We start from the raw sequence: 19555 nt of genomic DNA on the forward strand, positions 1-19555 counted from the left end.
GATTGTTTCCATATTCCTTTCTCCCTGTTTAGTGACAGTGTTATTACAAAACCATGACATTTTAACACAGCTTCATGGCAGGATCACTCCAAGAAAAGCTTCACAAATTACCTCCTTTCAGTGCAGTTTTAAACTGTGTTTTAGCCACTTCCACTCCTCTGCAACACATTTTCTTCACCACATCCTAAAAACTTCAGAACAGGACTCCTTGCCTCTGGCCTCCCCACACATTCCCATGGGGCAAGCATCCATAGTCAGTGCCATATTGTCGCAGCTTGGTGTTGCACTTCAGTACCAGCAGAAATAACTCCAGCAAACTGCCCAAGGCTTCTAACCTCCCGAGAGAGCAGCCTGCTGCTGTAGCTTTGGCACTGCCCATTCATGCCAAAGCCAAAACCAGTCTGTAAACATCACCAGCAGGACATGTGGCCAACATGGCCTTGTGCAGGGATGCTGAGGACCATCGAGCAGCCAGGTCTGCGGGCTGGCCTCCACCACTGTGTCTTCTGGGTTTTAAAGGCACAAGGAAGCTGGCAACGATCCCAAGTGGGACATGTGTTGCCCAGCATCGTTTGCCGGCCAGCGGGATTCCTGGCAGTAGTTCAGAGGTGATTAATCAGAATAAAACATTAGGGTAACTGCTTTGCTTCTCTATAGTCTGTTCTCTGCTGTGCCCCAGCTCCTGCCGGGAGGAGTTTCAGTACAGATGATTCATCTTGGGATGAATCAGAGGTAGAAAGCAGAGGTCTCCAAAGGGAGGCACAGCCAGCCCTGTCCCCACAGCCACAGCAGTACTGACCTTGCACCCCCTGCAGCCGAGGGGTGTTTTGAGGAGCACTGGGGCCGAGGCCCTGCCCCAGCAGTGCCCACAGTGCCCTCTCTCTGCCCCTAGGCTGGAGCAGGTCCCACAGGGGCAGACCGAAGGGGCTCACCTGGCTGCAGCCACACATGATTGCTGGAGCACCCCGCCGTCACCCACATCAACCCTCAGTGCTGATACGGGCAGCGACACCTGTAAGGTGTTTAATGGGATTCTGCTGGCAACATATCCTCCCCTCGCAACACACACGGGAGCAATTACTTTTGCAGGGTTTGTTTTCTGGTTTTAATAGTCCTTATATTCCCCGTAAATTTCATTAGGTGGATTTATCTGGACACTAAACTGCTTGATACAGTATTATATTCACGGCAGGAAATTATTTGCCATTCTGGTGAAAATGAGCATTTCCTAGTTCTGTCAGCACAGAGAATTACATTATCAGGGAAATAATAACCAGCTGAGCTGGGGGAGGGTTTGATTCACGGTAATTACTGATCATATGCAGATTACTTTACGGTTTTAATTCCTTGGTCTCCCACTGTTTGCTTGCTAAACCTCCAAAAAAAAGGGGGGGGGGGGGAGGAGTGAGCATATGAGTATCTTGTTAGTAAGGTAAATTACAGAACGTAATTTGTTGATTACATGAAAGGAAGCAGAGCTCTGCACAGAGTGGGATGACGGTGGGCAGGAGCCTGCAGTGAGCTCTGCTTGCTCCCATCACTGGCCACAGCCACTTCTGCGCTGCTCTTGAGCACCCAGTTCACATCCCCAAGGTTGCAGCCTTCACCTGTGCTTGTGGCTGGTTTTACCAGGGCATGTGAAGGTGGCTCCTTGCTTCTCCAGCCCCCAGCGCCTCTCCCTTCTCTGCTTTCACCCTCATCCATCAGGGTGGAGGGTAAGATGTATTCATTCATGCTCCAAACGCCCCTAATTCCACTTCTTCCATTGGAATGCAACAATGAGGCCCTTGCAAAGCTTCAGTTTTAATTCACACCGTGCTTTAAAACATCAGAAGCTGGTTAGCAAGCTACAGGCTGCCTTTGATAGAGAGCTACCCAAAAACAGAGCAGCGCAGCGCCACTGTTTCTCAGGCAGTCTGGCCTTTCCAAACCAGTTTTTCTCCTCTTATTTCCTACAGCAAACCTTTGGCAGACTCACAATCCCCAGAGATGAAACCGACCCTTTGATCATATATATTATTCTTAGCAGTGGTGGAGTGAAAATTCAGCCTCTGCTCTCTCTGTAATGGAGAGCTGGGGAGCAGGGCCCTGCTGCTGGCTGCCTCCCTGGGACCACGGCCGTCCCCGCTGTGTCTGGGCAGCCTGTTGACTGCATGCTGCATTTATTCCTAAAATACATATCTACACCCTCCTAAGTGACAAGCGGGTTGCTCAGGGGCAGCTGAAGGCAGGCTGGGGACAAGCCAGCAGACTTTGATCTGCCTGTGCAGGATAGCCACCCTCCGGATTTCTCCCTTTGCAGGTCATAAGCCTTTAGAAGAACGATATAGGTCGCTTTGCACTTACCAGTAAGAACTACTCACCCCCCATTTACCACCTTATTTCTCTGCCTTCCTTCAGTGCAAGAACAATACTGAAAATGTAATCATAATGAAATAAATAGACTTGGAAGAGGGCTGCTTTCCTTTTGGCTGCTCTCTCTGGCAAGGCTGCTTCTGCCCTGTCTGTCCCTGTTGTTTCACTCGCACTCACCGCCAGGTAACGTCTGATCAGCCACCGCAAAGCAGCAGGAGGCAGACGATGCGTGATTTCTGTGCTGCTGGTGCGCGGGTTTGCTTCGGCACCGAGCTGCCTGCCCCCGGGGCCAGCCGTGAAACCACCCCGGCCCACGCTGGACCCCACCTGGGCGGTGGTGTCCCACCCCGGCGCGTCCCCCCCCATGTACCCTCCAGGGGGTGGGTACCCGCAGCAGGCAGCCGGCCCCGCTGCCGAGCTGGAGATGCGCATCGGGAGGTGGCAGCACTTTCCTGCCTTCCGCAGCCCGCGGCCGGGCCGGGCGCAGCCTCTCGCACGGCTCAAGGGCTCTCTTCAAGAGAAAAAGCAGCAATTTTTGTTACTGTTGATTTCAAGGCCCGCGTCTGGCACCTCACACTCCCCATTTGCCACTTACTGCTATTCTTGGCTCTCCCTTCCTTTCCTCTTTCAAGAGATGAGAAGGAGTTTATAGAAGCAGCAGAAAGACAGCAAACCACCTGCAGCTGGAGCGGCATCCCACGACCACCCCAGCTCCAGAGAGGCTGGATATCTAAGGAGCGGGATCCACGGTCACCAGTGTCACTCATGGGATGCTCTCCGCAGGACCAGGCCCCAACCTGCTCCATGGAATGGGGGCTGGATGCCTCATGTGGTGGGAGTTCCCCCCAGCCTCCTGCTCTCCCGGAGATGGCAGAGCAAGCCCCAGAGGAGTCCTGTGAGAGTTCCCGAACCAAGTCAGAAATCCCTTTCCCCTCGTCATCTTGGAATGGGAAAGCAGCACGGCTGGTGCCCTGCGAGCAGCTCCGCAGCATGGGCACCATGAAGCATAGGGGCTCCTGAGAAGGGACCCATGGGGGGACTCAGAGCACCCAGACCTGCATCCACCTCCTGACCCCTCCCATGCCTGCTGCAGTGCAGCTGGAGCAGGAGTCACAGCCCCACCGTCCCGGTCTCCTTCAGCTGCTGGGAAGGCCATAAACCACTTAAACCACATTTAAACATAAATCTGGGCTGGCTCCTGTACTGAGAGCTCTGAAACACCTTTGCTTTACAGAAGGCAATGGCCTGACGCAGCAGAGATGCCCATCTGTTCCTCCCTGATGCAGACCTATAGTCCTCTGAGGGATTTAATCAATCAGCCTATGCCTGACCAGCTGCACAAAATGTTCCTAAAACCCAAAGCATTTCTTTACCCTCGGTGTGCCAGCTTTAGCCTCCTGCAGACTGCAGATCAGTTCAGGCCCAAGAGCACCCAGATGACTTTGGACAACGTGAGATATCTTTCCCAAAAGAAGCCACAGTGCTTTGGAGCCTAAGAGGTCATCCGGAGGTTCCTGTGGTATTTCTGCCAGTGGGACATAGCTGATTAGAGAATGTTCCCCCTTGTGTGCAGAAAGATCCAGAGTGGAAAACCACCCAGCTCTGCTGTGGGAGGGAGCACTAGCAGCCATGCATTTAAATGCACAAGAGCAGCAGAGTCAGAGTCTGCACCTTGATGTAAACTGACTGTGAATGGGTTGGAGGGATGCCGGCCCCAGCAGAGCAGCAGCACAGCCCTCGGGTGCAGGAAAATTCACCCAAGTGCTAATTACTAAATAAACTAGACTGGGCAGAAGCAGGAGATGGCACATAGCAGGGTAAGCGAGCTGTTCCCTAGGGATCAGCAGAGCGCCACTCACATGCAGCTATTCCTCTGCATTGAAATGGTGTTTCCGCCTGTTGGAAAGCTGTGATCTTCACACCACGGGGGGAGCACAGGGGGAATAAGGGAAGGGTTAATTCCTAATAGGTTGGTATAATCTTGTGAGATCTTATAGAAGTGTAGTATTTCATAAACACTGAAAGATGGGGCTTCTGCCTCATTATGTTTCACTGACACCTGGCAAGTAGCATACTTGGCACTCGCATGTTTGTGAACTTATTATGCTGTGGTGTTGCTGCACAGGGCTTTCCTCACCCACCCTCGCCACAGCCCCAGGTCATTAGGAACAGCAGAACCATGTGAAAAATAGTCCTGCCAGGAACTGGCCAAAGCTGAGCTCCGAGGTCCTGCTTTAAGCATATAAACGGAGGAGCTGATGATGTGACAAAGTGAATGCTGTCACCTCCCAGAGATTTCAGAGGAGCAGCCTGGGAAATGGCTTTTATTCTTGTGTGGAAATGCTGGAAAGCAGGAAAGCCTAGTTTGCCTGGAAACATTTGCCTGGAATTCATCTGTTTCATCTGTAGGCATAAGACATTGCAAGAAAACATGTCTTCTTAATCAGGTGTTTGGGACAGATGGGCTGCCACAGGGACATTTCCTGAGAGCATCACTCAGGTTAAAACAATGAGCATCCTACAGGCAAGCACAGTGATAAATGCCCAGGCTTTTACTCACTGCAGCCATGCCTGTCTCCTAGCATTCACCTGGGGCTGGGGAGAAGCAGCCCACACAGAGTGGCTCTGTCCACCCTGAGAAGGAGAGGGGCAATGGCAGGGACACCACTGAGACCTCTCTGCACCTCAGATTCACAGGTCAAGCCCCAGCCTCCACCCAGGCAAAGCTGCTTGTCCATGGTGACTGGCTCTCCGAGGCACTTCTCTACATGGAGCTGGCACAACAGGGTATATCACAAAAGGAAACCAGTAAGTATGTATAAATTTGGAGCCTGCTACCCCCCAAGACCATCTATGTGCACTTGGGCTGGTGTTTGTTACTGCCTGGTTGACCACAGAATCACAGAATAGAACAGAATCATAGAATAGTTTGGGTTGGAAGGGACCTTCAAAGCCCACCTAGTCCAACCCCCCTGCAATGAGCAGGAACAACTTCAACTCAATTAACGATCAGGTTGCTCAGAACGACATCCAACCTAGCCTTGAATGTCTCCAAGGATGGCGCATCCACCACCTCTCTGGGCAACCTGTGCCGGTATTTTACCACTGTATTGATGCCTATCCTGCCCCTTCCAGTGAACCTGGGCAAGCGGTGCAGGGCTGAGCTGCAGTGTGAGGTGGCAAGAGGCCAGCCTGCTCAGAAATAAATGTGGCTGGCAATGCAAACAGCCCCCTGAGTCCCTTTAAATGAAATAACTGGTCCCTCTCTCATAAACATTTTCATGCAAGCAGCAAAGGCTGTACGTTTATCGGCAACCGGATATTGCGGTATTGGTGTCTGAGTTCAGCAGCTTGTTTAAGCACAGATTTTCCTTTTACAGGCTGCAATAAATCAGGCCAATGATGCTGGATAAATTACTAGCTTTCTTTTGGCTAATTTTCTGCAGATCAGAGTTGTTATCACTGATAACTGCCCATATTCCTGGGTCGCATACCTTTCTAACATGGACATTTTTAACAGTACAGAAAAAACATGCTGCATGGATCTCCCCTCCCCTTCTCAAGGTAAAGCCAACACAAAGAGCGAGCTACAAAATAATATGAATTCTTAGTGCAACCATGTGGTTGTTTTGAACATCTCTGTTAACCTCATGTCCACAGAAAAGCGAATGCTCTGGGAAAACATCAACAAGGGTAGCATTTTATTCGGCAGTTGATCACACAGGACTGCTATGTGCTTTGCTATGACCATTTTAAAGCTGGTTACCAGAAGCACTGTGTATGCACAGCAGAGAAAGTAGAGAGAGCGCATTACAGATGTGAGCTGCCAAAATGAATGAAGTCCATAAGCTTAACCCAAACTCTGGCCATGGAGCAGGACCACACAGGAGGGATGTGGCCAGCCTGCTCATTGCTGAGGACACAACGCTTGGTATCCTGCTGCAAACCCAATGCTGTGACTCTTGTATCCAGCTGCACACATGGCAGAAATGTCCTTTCTGGGTAACAGCCATATCTGCGCAGGCACCCACTGCCACATGCCACCATGCCTGCCCCAGAAACAAGTGTCTCCATGACCCCCTCACACCATATCCACTGCCCAAGGAGCCTTCTGCCTTTTCTTCCTGCAGTCAGTTCTTGTACCTCTTTCCACAGTGTGTCCATGGAATGGGCCTGGAGCTCACAGGCCTTTGGAAAGGTGCACCCAAGTGACACTGGCTGTAGTCAGCTTGCTCCTTAACACAGATCTTCCAAGCCATATAAAGGCTTTCAGTCAACAATTCTTTAGCACAGTGAAAGAGGAGGGTTTGCACGTGGGGTTATGAGTGTACCACACAGCTCTATGGGTGTTGGACAGCATATGGCCCCCAATCTGTATTCAGAATGCATCCTGTCATCATCCCTCAATAGTTCAAAAAAGCTGAATTCTTGCCCTTTATTTAACTAAGAAAGTTTGATTAATTCAAACTCAGCAGCATGAGCACCTGAACAGATTGCCTCCCCTCAGGTTTTCTACAAGGTTCTTTGTTGAAAGTTACTATAATTTAGATAAATGTCTACTCTTGTCACCAAGCCTATAGCTTTGACAAAGGTGGCTATTGATTCTGTCTGATGTGATCTATCCCATACGAACACACGCAGTTTCCTACTCATCAGGGTACCAGCTACATTGCTACATATCGATTCCCTTATTTGCTTTGTATTTACCAGCTGTAAAAGTTGGTGGAGTTTTTTGGCAATTTTGGAGCCCACCCTCCACAAAGACTCTGCTTTATTCCAGTTTTCTCAGCAAAGCTTGGTCAAAGTTTGTCAGAGGGATGGCATTATTTTATCCTAGTTTCCGCAGGTTCCCTGAATGCCCTGAGCAGAAAAGGAACTGGGTGTTCCTTTAAGATCCCTTCTGTCCTGACCTTTCTGTCAAAGCCATAGCGTTTGTCCTCTGAGGCTTCAGACCCTGACTTCTGAACACATGCACACACATACCTACCTTAACTCTTCTGTCAGACACCATTACATTACAATTACCATTAATTAAAATTAATGGCTATGTCCTAATGACATGGACTGGAATTTCACCCGATTTGTTCATCCATATTGTTACCATTTAATTTGCAGTCTCTATAGTGCTATGCCAGCTGCTAACAGAGTACATACAACAGACCTAAAGCATCTAAAGGAGATTTTCTTCCAAGCCTGCTATTTTTGGCGGCACCAACCCTACTTGTTGGAGGCCCTTCACTCTGCCTGGCAAGCGGTGGCTCACACTGTATAGATGGGAAGGGCTCAGATCAGCAGCTGTGAACAGAGGATGGCAGTCTGGTATTAGGAGCTCATACTGATTCAGTAACTCTTCCCTCCCATTGGTTGTAAACAACCTGGAATAAAGAACATCTCCCTGGAAATCACTTTACTGGGGACATTTTTCCTAGACTGTTATTTGTTTCTCACCAGTTTCCAAATCCAGTGTTAGCTAAAGAGGAAAGATGGTTTATCCATGATCTTTCTGTGCAGCATCTCAAAGAAACAGAACATGTCAGTTTGTACCTGCAGGTTCAGCTGTCCTTACAGGACCTCAGTTGTTTCTCTATCACAACTTGGAGGTCAGCTGGACGTAATCATTATAGGAAATGTACCAAAGCACTTCCTACTGTGAGGGATGATTTGTAGCACTCCCTCCTTGCAATGGGCTTGCACACAAGGAAGTCCAAGGAAAGAAAACTTGATTTAGAAAGCTGTGTGTACATACACGCACGCAAACGCAGAGTTCGGTGCTTGATTAAGAAGATGCTGACATTCTGCAGAAAATATTCTGGGGAAAAAGCCTGCTGCATTTGTTCATATATGATCCTGCTTGTGTGGGCTCCGTTCTGGTGCTTAGACGTTGTATGAATTGGGAGAAGAATTGCTGGCTCTAGGAAGCCAGCAATACGTAACGAAGTAATCACAAACCTAAATCACAAATCTGGCCTAAACAGAAGGCAGGCAACGGTAGCATCTGTAGTATCTGAATACCTGCTACTCAAGTATTTGCAAACAGCAAATTAAAGAAGTACATGTGACTATAACAGTGACATAATAAAATAGCACTGGAAGAGACCTCATTCAATCTGTTGCTTTGTCTGGAGACAGACTCATTCTCCCTGTCTTGTTCCTGGTGGATGTTTGCAACTTGCTGTGAAAGGCTTCCAGTGAGAAAGGTCCCCACTTCCTCCCTACACAGATTGTTCCAGTGTTCCTTTATTTCTGTCAGTTTTCCAGTGTCAAGTCTGACTCTTCCTTGCTGTCATTTAAGCACATCGTTTGTTCTACAAGCCAAGGGTGTTGGATGCACAAGATTTCCTTCCACTTTTGCAGCAGCTTCCACATACTGGAGGAGCTTTCCTGAGCCTTCAAATATGGTGAGGTGAGACTGTTGACCAAGATCAGCTCATGGTATTCCTCCCTGTGTTTGTCCCGTGGCTGGGCACTCCCCATCCTGGACTTGCACTGCTGGCTTTCCTGCTGAGTTGCTGTGCTTGCCCTGACAGTCTACCTATCTCCTTCTTTCCCCAGATTCCCTTTCAGACTTGTTAATATCACGTTGAAAAGCAAGTCAGCCCTCCAAGGCAACTGCAGCCCTTCCCAGCTGTCTGGCAGCTGCCCACTGAGTAAGTATTGTCCCTGTTCCATCATCCAGGTCATGTACGAAAAAACTGAATCACACTTTGGCTGAGACAGACACCTGAGGAGCATGACTCAGTATGTCGCCCTGCTCCGGCAGCACACCCCCAGTCATTGCTCTCACAGGGGGCTTTACAGAGAAGTTCCACTCATACAAAGCTCTCCTCCCTTTGCTTATGAGCCTAGCTCAATGCTCTTGAGAGATTTCACGGAAGAATTAAGTTTTGTGTCAGGCTTTCCTCCTGTACTACAGTCATGAAGCACATTTCATAAAGCAGCTGTTACATTTGTAGAAAGAAAACAAAATAAAATCAACAGCAGGAGAAGCACAAACAAGCAATAAAAAGGCTCTCAGGCACTGCAGATTCACTGGCCGTACTCCCTACATCAGCGCCAGATAAGACCTTAACAACTAAAATCAGGAGAAGAGTACTACTAACCATAAAGGTTTCCTCTGTATCTCTCTACAAAGGAACATTTTAAAAAGTCAGAAACCACCACTGCTGGTTCACGGCATAAAGGAGTTTGCAGAAAGATGGACATCTATGTGATAGATGAAGTGCGCAAACAGCTCTTGAGAAACACAGCTTGATGGGAAGCTGCGCTGAGCAATAGTTCCCTCTCCTTTCCTTGGGTGAACTGGAGGGATGCACCCAGTTAACCACAGCACAGTGAGCACATCACGGCAAGTCAATAGCTCAAAGTGCTGGAATAGCCAAGAAGTTGTTGCTGTGGATTTATGTAGTGTTATATACTTTAAGGGGAAGTCACTTGAGAGTAATTTTAAGAAGCAGGAACAGCAACTTCTATGTGGAAGTAAAGAGAGGTGATACCAGGACAAAGTTGTAAACACCGTATTAAGGTATTTGGAAATGGAGCGAAGGCAAGATGATGTAAAAGCTGGCTTAGGTTGTTTAGAAGATATTTTTATTGCCTGTGGGTGCTATGCTCAAGGACATAAATGTGGATTGCTCAGTCTCAGTTTCTGACTGAGGCAGGAACTTACAGACCACGACTGAAGCTTCTTCGAGAGGCAGCAAGACAGGGTGGGGAGGAAGGCCCTCGAGCAGCATGACACCACCACCTGCTCTCCTCAGCTGGGCTGCCCTCTCCCCTCTGCCTCTTGCCAGCGCTGGGGCAGCCAGGCTGGCATGTCTGTATTAAAAGGGAGCAACAAGTGCTGCCACAGGGGAAGAGCTTGGTGCATGTTCTTAGACCAACCTGCAAAGTATGGTAATCTTCCCAACTGCATTTCAGATCAAAGTTATTCAATTAGCAGTTCTTCTTCATGAAGAGGCAGTATCTGATTGCTCTTAGGGCTCTATTCCAGTGTTATGAGCAAGGCCTCATACAACGGATTGCTCTGCAAATGCCTGTCTCCCACATGACTGTCTTTCTTTGCCACAAAGCAGCTCTGATTCCTGGGAGAAAGGAGTCCATCTTCAGCCACATCAAGCTGGGGAGCTGCTCGAAGTCACACCTTATCCCCAAACTCTCCCTGATAAAGGCTTTCTGACGTGTCTGTTTTGACAGTGTAATTCAATTGACTTTATTGCTTTCTTTGAGCCATTTATAGAACAGCAAGCGTACAGAAAGGTGAGCTGTTCATTTACTGGGCTCCCATTTTCTCTATTTGCCACTGCACAATGGCTTTTAAAACAGAATACACCACTGCTTGGAAAAATGCTAAATGCTTTAGGAAAGGCTAACCTCCTACTGATTAAGAAAACTTAGCACAGTATCAAAAGTCAGAGGCTGATAATGGTAAGCAGCAAGGTCTCCATATTTACTGATACATTCAATTTCCAACAGACGAGACTACTTTTGACAGCATCTTCATATTACCTAGATTCACTTCTTTCTATAAAAAGCATCAGCAACTGAAAGTGACAAATTGTATCTGCCTGCAGGTCCGCAGTCACATTGTCTCACCGTGATGCAAAGGATAAGGTGTCACTGAAGGTGATTAGAAAAAAATTCAGTCGTTTGAAGCATGCCGTAGACCTAATTACATTTTGTGGGAGACTCAACCTTTAAACAATCTAGATCTTGGAGAATGTGTCCAGAGCCTCTCCTTCTGCCTTGGTTTCAGATGTAATTACTAACCTGAATGCCATCATCCTGTCAGTGAGAAAATGAGATCCGACCCATGCAAAATGTGCCTTATCTCAAAAAAAGACAGAAGGCTCAAGCTAATTTTTAAAACCTTTTCCCAAACCTTCCCCCAAAATCTCAGTCTTTCAGCTAAGCTACAAACTGAAGCAGCCGCGCAACAAGCAGGCCACTCGGAGCAACTCCTTCCCAGGAAAACGAGTTTCCATTTAAATCTGCCAAGTGCTGGGCACGGAGTAGCACCAAAACGAAAGAAAAAGCATGAAAATAATTCCCCAGCTCAGGATTTCCTTCCTTCCCCCAGAGCTGGTTCTCCTCCTCCTGCCCCATCCAGCCCCTGTGCCTGAAGCATTGCAGCCAGCCTGCCCCGCTCTCCTGCACCACTGAACCAAAACAGCCTGCGCTAGAGAAACAAGAGTTTCCAACAGTGATGACAAACCTCCACTGCATAAAAAACCCTCTCTGCCAATATGCTGTCCACTGGTGTGGGTGATGTAAAGCACATAGAAATACAAGCTGAAAACAGCAAATGAAAATAGCAGTTGTGAAGACATTAAGGACACCTCTTGGCTTCTGCACCATTGGGGCATTATAAATTTTGTTTCTTTTTTCTTAATGGATTCGGTCTTTTAAATGTGTTTAATGCGCCATAATTGGACGCTAGATGCTTCTGCTCTAGACCCAAACATGCATGATAGAAACAAGGGTTCCTCTGCTTGAAAAGAAAGGAAAACATTCAGGGTTTTTTAAGGAAAACAGCAAAAAGCATGGACTAACCAAGGCTGGCTGTGCTCAGGTGCAGGGGGCAATGGTGGGCTCAGTGCTTGGCTCTCACTCTGGTCTTGCCTAGGTGGAGGGAAAGCCCACGTAGCAGGGGAAGGCGCAAGGAATGGTGCAAAGGTGCTCTGCCCAAGCATCTTGTGTCGGGCACAAAGGGCAGCAGGGGATGGAAGAGGCATGTTGTCTTCCAAGCGATTGCTAAGTCTGAGCTTGCAGCTAGGAGTTGTTTTCAAAAGCAGTGTGAAAAGTGGATCTGGACTATGTTTTATTCCTTCACAAGGCTGTACAGTAGGTTGGGCAGCTCAAAGGATCTGCCTGTGCATGCAGGTGTCCATTTGAGGGGTCTAAGACTGATGACAACTCAAACAACGCTGCAGTGAAGAAATGCTTTTGGTGTTTTGTTTTGCGTGCAGGACCACCCCACTGGGGAAGGACACACCACATTCAGTGATGTATCACAGCTGTTTCCGTGTTGTGTGTGTCACACTTTGAACCAGTGTGCTCTTCCCTTCACTCAGATACTAGCGTTTTTGGGTTATGCCTTGAGCATTTTCTTCCACCATTTCTATTATGATGCCAACAAAGTAGAATTATAAAAAACCCATTGTGAATCTGCTGAAAAAAAGCCTATCAGGCTTTGCTGTAACATGTGGACTCTGCACAGAGACCACTCCATTGCTTCATCTCCTGCTGCTTTCTGTCACTTCTTTGCAGCAGGCGGAGCTGACACGAGCAGACCTGCCTCCTCTGAACCAGTCGCCACCTCTGCTGTCAGTGCTGAATCAGTGCTTATGGCTCTCTAGGTGCCCCAGCAGCAGTTGAATTATTCCCATGCCAGGTTACTGCCCTCAATAAATAAAACTGCCCCTGGGGGAGTGTTTTCCCTTGTGGAGATTTCTATAGTCAGAGGAAAGAGTTTAAACGTCGAGAAGGTAGTGAAAGGCAAATCAGCTCTCCACCAAGGGGAGCTCCATGTGGCACTGCAAAGCAAAATGCAGCTTAGGAGTTGATCTGTGAGCTTTCAGCTGCAGCAGGTCCCAGGGAGGAGTTCCATCTATGGAGACCAGGTAATGGGGATACACCTCCTAATTCAGACTATCCCCCAAACAAGCAAACCCAGCAAGGGTTAAGGTGAGCTTCAGATGTGCTCATCCTCCTTGCAGAGATGAATTGCACGCGCTTGGTCACTCCTTGACCTCCGAGTTGCCTGTCTCTGTCATGAAGCAGCAAAGAAGGAGAAAACACGATTCTTTGTTCCCCCCCTTGTCTGTTTTTCTATTCAAATGACGACCACAAAAGGTAGCTGAAGAGCTGGGGAGCAGCTGCACTATCAGAAATTATTTTTACCTCATTAAAAAAAATTATCCTTTAAAAATAAGAGCAGCAGAATGGAGATTAGAGCTTCTAGCGCTTTGCCGGGTGTTACTTAGTACCTGTGGATCATTGCATTGATAAAAATATGTACAGACTCACTTTTCAGGTTTAAAAGTGGTTTGTCCTTTTGTTTGCTTAGCTAAATAAAGAGGTTTTGTTTGACCTGTGGTTTTGAATCCAGCTGGCTTTTTAATATACAGTGACTCATACAAAGCAGCCTGCAGGGTCGGTCTCGTTTCCACTGTTACACCGCTGATTTCAGCAGAAGCCCCACAGAAAATCCAGCAGTGGGGGGACTTCTGGTTCCTGACCAGGCGTTCCTCACCAGAGCTGTGCCCTCTTTCCTGTAAATGCTCCTGCTGAAATGAGGGAGCTAATCACAGAAAGAGGTACTTCACGCAAGTGAAATTGCCAGGATCAGGCCTTCTGAGGCACTGCAAGTCCCCTAAGAGTTTCAAGGTTAGTAATAAACCATTAGTTTCTAATGAAAATTGGACCTGAGGCCAAGGACTTCCTGCCTCCAAATGGTAATTTTTTATAATGAGATGCTGTCATTATCCTGGCTGATGTGCAATAGAGCATCACTGGCTTTAGTGGAGCAGGCTCAGAGCTCTTTAGACCAAGACCAACATTATTTTATTTACATCAGAATAAGCCAAAGAATTCTTAAGGGTGGTAAAGCACGAAACCTCATTTCCATTTGCAGTAAAGGCTGCATATAATATAGATCATTACCAAACCTGGGACTGATCCTTGTACCTAGTGCAGTGTTTTCTCCCCTCACAGACTGCGCCATTGTAAAAGCCATTGAGCACATGGGCCCACAGGGACAAGGAAAGATCCGCGCTCACCAGTGGTAATGGCAATTTCTATTGCGGTTCTGCAGTCTCTGTGCATGCGAAGCTGCCCGCTGACTCTTGGAAATAGAAGATCAGACACAGTACATGGCTGTTCCCCAAGCTGGCTCCCTACCGGGGCTGTGTGGGGATCACAGCAATGCACCGCCCAGTGAATGGCAACGGGGGCTCCAGGAACCCTTATCTTCCACAAATCACTTCATGACAAAGGTAAAAGTGCCATTGTCTGAAAGCAGGAGGAGTCTGTGGGTCCGGATATACAGCAAATGCCATTCCATTTTCTCAAATAAATGTCTGCTGTTTCAATAAAAAACTCAACAAGGAAAATATAGGCATCATGCTATACACAGTTCCCAGATTTCCTCCATCAGAATTGCAGCTCTTCTTTCTCTAAAGTAAGATGTTATTTTGGGAGATTAGAGATTATGTAGTTTGCTTTATGTTATTCTGCTCAGGTATCCCTGCAGATCAGGACTCACTTTGAAATTGCAAGGCTGTATTTTACAGCAAGCAGGTTGACATCAATTCTACTCTCAGGACTAACCAAAAAAACCCATCAAAATACTCTCTCCTCTTTTGCCTTAATCTTTCCCAGAAATTATGGGTCAGCAAAAGCTTTGTGAACATGGCATATAGAAAAAAGAAACCTCGTTTGTACTGTCCCAACTAAGTGAACATCTAAGGTCACTCTAACCCAAACTTGTTTCCTAGGAGAGGAACACTCAGGGAAATAGCTTGCAAGAGTCACATTTTTAACAGGAGGGGTCCAACTTTCTGTTGTAGATAGAGTAAATCACTTGGGAAAGTGCTAAACTGAAAATGTGGTCATTTACTAACAAAATGAAACAAAGCAAATAACATGCTGGGCTAAAAATGGAAAGGTAACTCACCTACGTCCTTTTCACTCCTCGATTAAGTGGTTTATTGCTCAAGTAGGATTCTACCCATCCAAGCTTTCTGTATCTGGTTATCATAGAGGTTGCCACTGCTTGATGAATTTGCGGTGAATATCCCTGGTGCCCGGCTCCTGACAGAGTTAATGGAGGGAGGTGGCATCAGGGGTGGTCTCTGGCAGATTCTGTCTCCCTAACTTCATGGTCCTAAAGGACACATATGAAGTTTCTCCTAGGGGCTTATAGAGCTGATACTGGTCTTCAGAGCCTGCACAGGGCTCCCAGGAGCCTGCTCAGGCTCTACTCACACTTGGGTGCAGGTTCGGTGCCAGAGTGCAAGGAAAACACTCACTAAGGGAACTGATGGCAACCCTGCCCTGCGGTTTTGTTTCAGCCCACACAGGAATGACAAAGTTTCATGGGACTGAAGCCTAACAGATAGTGATTTTCCAGTTTCACCAGAGAGTTTGACCCGATTTCACTGGTCTGAGACACTTGCTGGTTTTTGTTGTCAGCAGTTACTGTTGTGGGTGATGCAGCATCTTTGTCTGAGTCTGTGCAGGTTACCAGAGCAGGGCCAGGATGCTCCAGGCAGCAGTTTGGTTCCTAGCTTTCGGGGGAAAAGAGCTCAAGAATTCTCTGTGCCACCCAGCTTCAGGGCTAGAGGGCAGGACTTGCCCTCTTCTATTTACAGGCTTAGACCTAGTGCGTGATATGGGGCTTAAAAGAGGGCAAGAGTAATCTTTCTCACTAGCAACTTTAGAGTTCTTCATCTGAGCAGCATTTTGACCTATCATAAGATCTGGTTTAAATCATATTTGCAACATGACTGCAACAGTGCCCTGAGGAACTGGCACACCTGAAGGTGTTCATCAATTACAGTATCACATTTGTGATTATTAGAACTGATAAAAATAATGGTGCTAGCTGAATCTGGAATATACCTTTTTTTAATAACTATTTTTGTATTTTCAGAGAAATGATACTGGTTTTCATGATACTTGCACACACATGAATACAGCATTACTGATTCACAGCCTTGGTGAGGCTTGTTGGATCCTTGTGGCCCAGCTGCTCCAGCAGGTAAAGGCTTGATGCATTGCTCAGTCATAAGCTGGAAAACACGAGTCTAAACTTTTCATATGGTACTAGGCACATAAAAGTAATCTTGTTTTGGCCCTTAAATATAAATTGAAATGATAGTGGTAAACTAGAACATAACCAGGATGTAAATGTAGCATAACTGTATATAAACAAGCAGTAACACTGCTGCTGAAATCTGCCACGCGTGTCATTGCTCTAAATAAATCAGTGGTCTGTGAGTATGAACCTGAGGGAAGAAGTGTTTCTGAATGCTGAACAACATTGGCCTCTGATGGGATCTTTCAAGCCACTAAGATGTGGGATTATCAGAAAACTGTATACTGCTCCACGACAGGCAGACAGCAAAGATGCACTTAAATGATTTTTCTACAGCACGGTGTCCAAACAAAGGAGGAGGAGAAACAATTCAGGTTCCCCTCAGAACTGGGGATGATAACGGAAGTCAATTTACTGTGCATTTTACAGGCTTTCAGGGAAGAAGACTGTGACCTTTTTCCTTTTTTTCCTTCCCCTTCCAGTGTTAGACTACAAGAGGACAAGAAGAGACGGGTTTAGAGATTGATTTTTCCCCACAGTTTGATGATAACTTTTTAATGGAGCATTATCATAAAGGGCTAACTTACAACTTGAAGATGAAAGCTAGTGGAAACCTGGCAAATTAGCTGTAATCAGCAGCCTATTTAACTGGGCTTTTTGTTTCTTTGGTTGCTGGAAAATAACAGCAGTTTGTGCTCTTCATTACTCTCCCTTTTGCCAGACTAAAGAAGAGAACAAACAAGCAAGCAAGCAGGAAGGTGCCTTTCTTAGTGCAGTATTTCATCTCCATAGTGAATGATGATCTCCTTAGGCAGAATTACACCCGGAGCTTTCAAAAGTAAACAAAGGGACTTTGCTCAACAGGAAAATGTGCAAGCTTGCTTATTTCTAAAAGCATCTAAACACACAAAGTTATATTACATTTTATAAGTTTTTATTCATGTACAAAATGTCATAATTTATCAACGTTGTGCAGCAAAGTATAGATACACACATACATACACACACACGTACATACACCCCCCCCAACACATGCACACATACAAATACATCACAAACCCAACTTTCTTCCTCTCTGCCCGTCAGAAAGGCAACACTGTTGTGGCAGGTCAGCAGCTAGAAATAAGGTGCTATAATTAAGCAGTATCGGAATGTCTTCACTTTACAAATGTGATGTGCAAATTTATATACAACCGCTTTTTCTTTTTTCCCCCGTGAAACCCAAAACTCCATACCCCGAACCACTCTCAGAGATACAAACATGTATAAAGTGCTAATACTTAAGCATGTTTCCAATGACTTCACGACGCAGTTTGAAGTTTAGGACAGGCACTGTGATAGTTCACTGGGTAGATTGTCACTCGGTGTGGTACGACAGAGAGAAAAGTCACTCAGACATCACTGGGGGACCGGGAGCGAAAGGACACTTTAGCCTGAAAGCAGCCGCAGAAGAGCACCCACATGGACCTCTGGATCTCTTGGTTTCTGTAGGCGTAAATGATGGGGTTGATCATGGAGTTGTAGGTGGCGGGTAGAAGCGTGGCATACGTGTACACAGAAGGGTAGTTGGGATCCCCCACTACACAGTAGATGGCAAAGGGCAGCCAGCTGGCTCCAAAAGTCCCGAGGATTATAGCCAGGGTAGAGACCCCTTTTTTGGTGGCAACATAGTGTGAAGCAGTCAGAAAGTGCTGCTGGAGAGCTATCTGGTGGGCATGCCTGCAAACGATCTTGCAGATCTCGATGTAGAGATGGAGCATGATGAGGAAAATGAGAAAGAAAGAGGCAGACAGCAGTGTCACGTTGCTTTTGGTCAAGGGTCTGACGATGCTACAGGCGGCAGGGTCGTGGAGGCAGTTCCAGCCCAGGACAGGCAGCAGCCCCAGGCAGAGGGAGACCCCCCAGGCGCCCGCCAGCATCGTGTGGATGCAGAGCACCGTCCTCTCCGAGTAGTAGGTGAGGGCGTTGTAGAGGGAGAGGTAGCGATCGACCGTGATGGCCAGCAAGCTACTCACGGAGGCTGCGAAGGAGGCGACGAGGAAGCCCACCGTCAGCAGGCTGACCGTCTCGGAGCGGATCACGTACTGGAAAACGAAGTTGAGGATGAGGCCGAGGCCGGCCAGGAGGTCGGCGGTGGCCAGGCTGCCCACCAGCACGAACATGGGGGTGCGCAGGGAGGGCGAGTAGCAGATGATGGCCACCACCAGGGCGTTCTCGCAGGCGATGGCGGTGCCGGACACGCAGAGCATCACGTCCCAGGGGTTGACGGCGGCGGGCGCGGGGGGCCGCGACGACAGCTCCAGCGAGGCGTTGCTGCTGCCGCCGGCGCCGGTGGCCGGCAGCCGCGGGGCTGCTGCTCCGCTCCCGTTGAGCGCCGGGGCTGGCTCCATGGCCGCCCGGGCGGCCGCGGCTGTGCGCGGGCAGCGGCGTGGAGCGGGGCGCGGGGCGCGGGGCGGCGGGGCGCGCATGCCGGGCGGCGGGGCCGGCCCGCCCTGTCTCTGGTGCTGAACACGGAGAAGTTTCCCGCCGGCCCGGCCGCCCCCCGCGCCCCGCCCCGGCCACGCCCCGGCTTTGGCGGGAGCGCTGACGTCAACGGCGGGAAAGCGGGGCGGGGCCCGGCGGGGCGCGGGGAGAGCGCGCGGTGGGTCCGGTTGCTCCGGCAGGCCGGGGCCGGAGGGCCGTGACCGGCCGGTGCGCCGCGGGTTGTGCCGGGGGATGCGGGCGCAGAGGGAGCGAGTGGATGCCCCTTGCGGCTGCCGGCCGGGAGCAGCTGGGGGTTTCCCCGCCCCGAGTGCCCCCACGGAGCCTCAGGGAAGAGCGGGGCGAGTTCTGCGTTCCGGCGGCGCTCGCTGGAATGGCCCTGAGCCCGGCATGGGCTTTGTATAGCGCGGAGCGTAAATGGTTCCGAACAGCGCTATAAAGTGCTGTGGGAGAGCCTGCTTCACACTGATACCCTTCAAACAGTGTATACTCTAGGGCTGACAATCTGCTTAACAGCGAAAGAATCCACGCTATTGCCTGATGTCCCTCAAAATAACGTTAAACCACAGAAGACCCAATTGCATGTGTGTAAAAACCAAGTCTCTCTTTCCATGTCTCACCCTATGGTGTCTCGCAATGACCCAGCAGCCAAGGTATTTCCTCTCTAAAGCATATGAACCAATGAAGCCAAGGATGACTGTCTTGTGCTCGTCATAGAATCATAGAATGTTTTGGATTGGAAGGGACCTTAAAGATCATCTAGTTCTGGCCCTGCTGCCACATGCAGGGGACACCTTCCACTAGACCAGGTTGCTCAAAGCCGCGTCCAACCTGGCCTTGAACACTGCCAGGGGATGGGGCATCCGCAGCTTCTACAGGCAACCTGTTCCACTGTCTCATCAC

At 48.5% G+C, this 19555-nt stretch overlaps 1 protein-coding gene across 1 annotated transcript; it reads right to left on the reverse strand.

The window, feature by feature from the left end:
• Window positions 1–17183: 17183 nt before the first annotated feature.
• On the reverse strand, window positions 17184–18567 carry GPR6 (G protein-coupled receptor 6). Its single transcript, XM_065679131.1, has one exon. It carries the CDS (start codon window positions 18559–18561, stop codon window positions 17563–17565), a length of 999 nt encoding a protein of 332 aa, XP_065535203.1. The 5' UTR covers window positions 18562–18567; the 3' UTR covers window positions 17184–17562.
• Between the last annotated feature and the right edge of the window lie 988 nt (window positions 18568–19555).

The sequence above is a fragment of the Lathamus discolor genome, chromosome 5 (assembly GCF_037157495.1).
Source record: "Lathamus discolor isolate bLatDis1 chromosome 5, bLatDis1.hap1, whole genome shotgun sequence".
Taxonomy (NCBI): domain Eukaryota; kingdom Metazoa; phylum Chordata; class Aves; order Psittaciformes; family Psittacidae; genus Lathamus; species Lathamus discolor.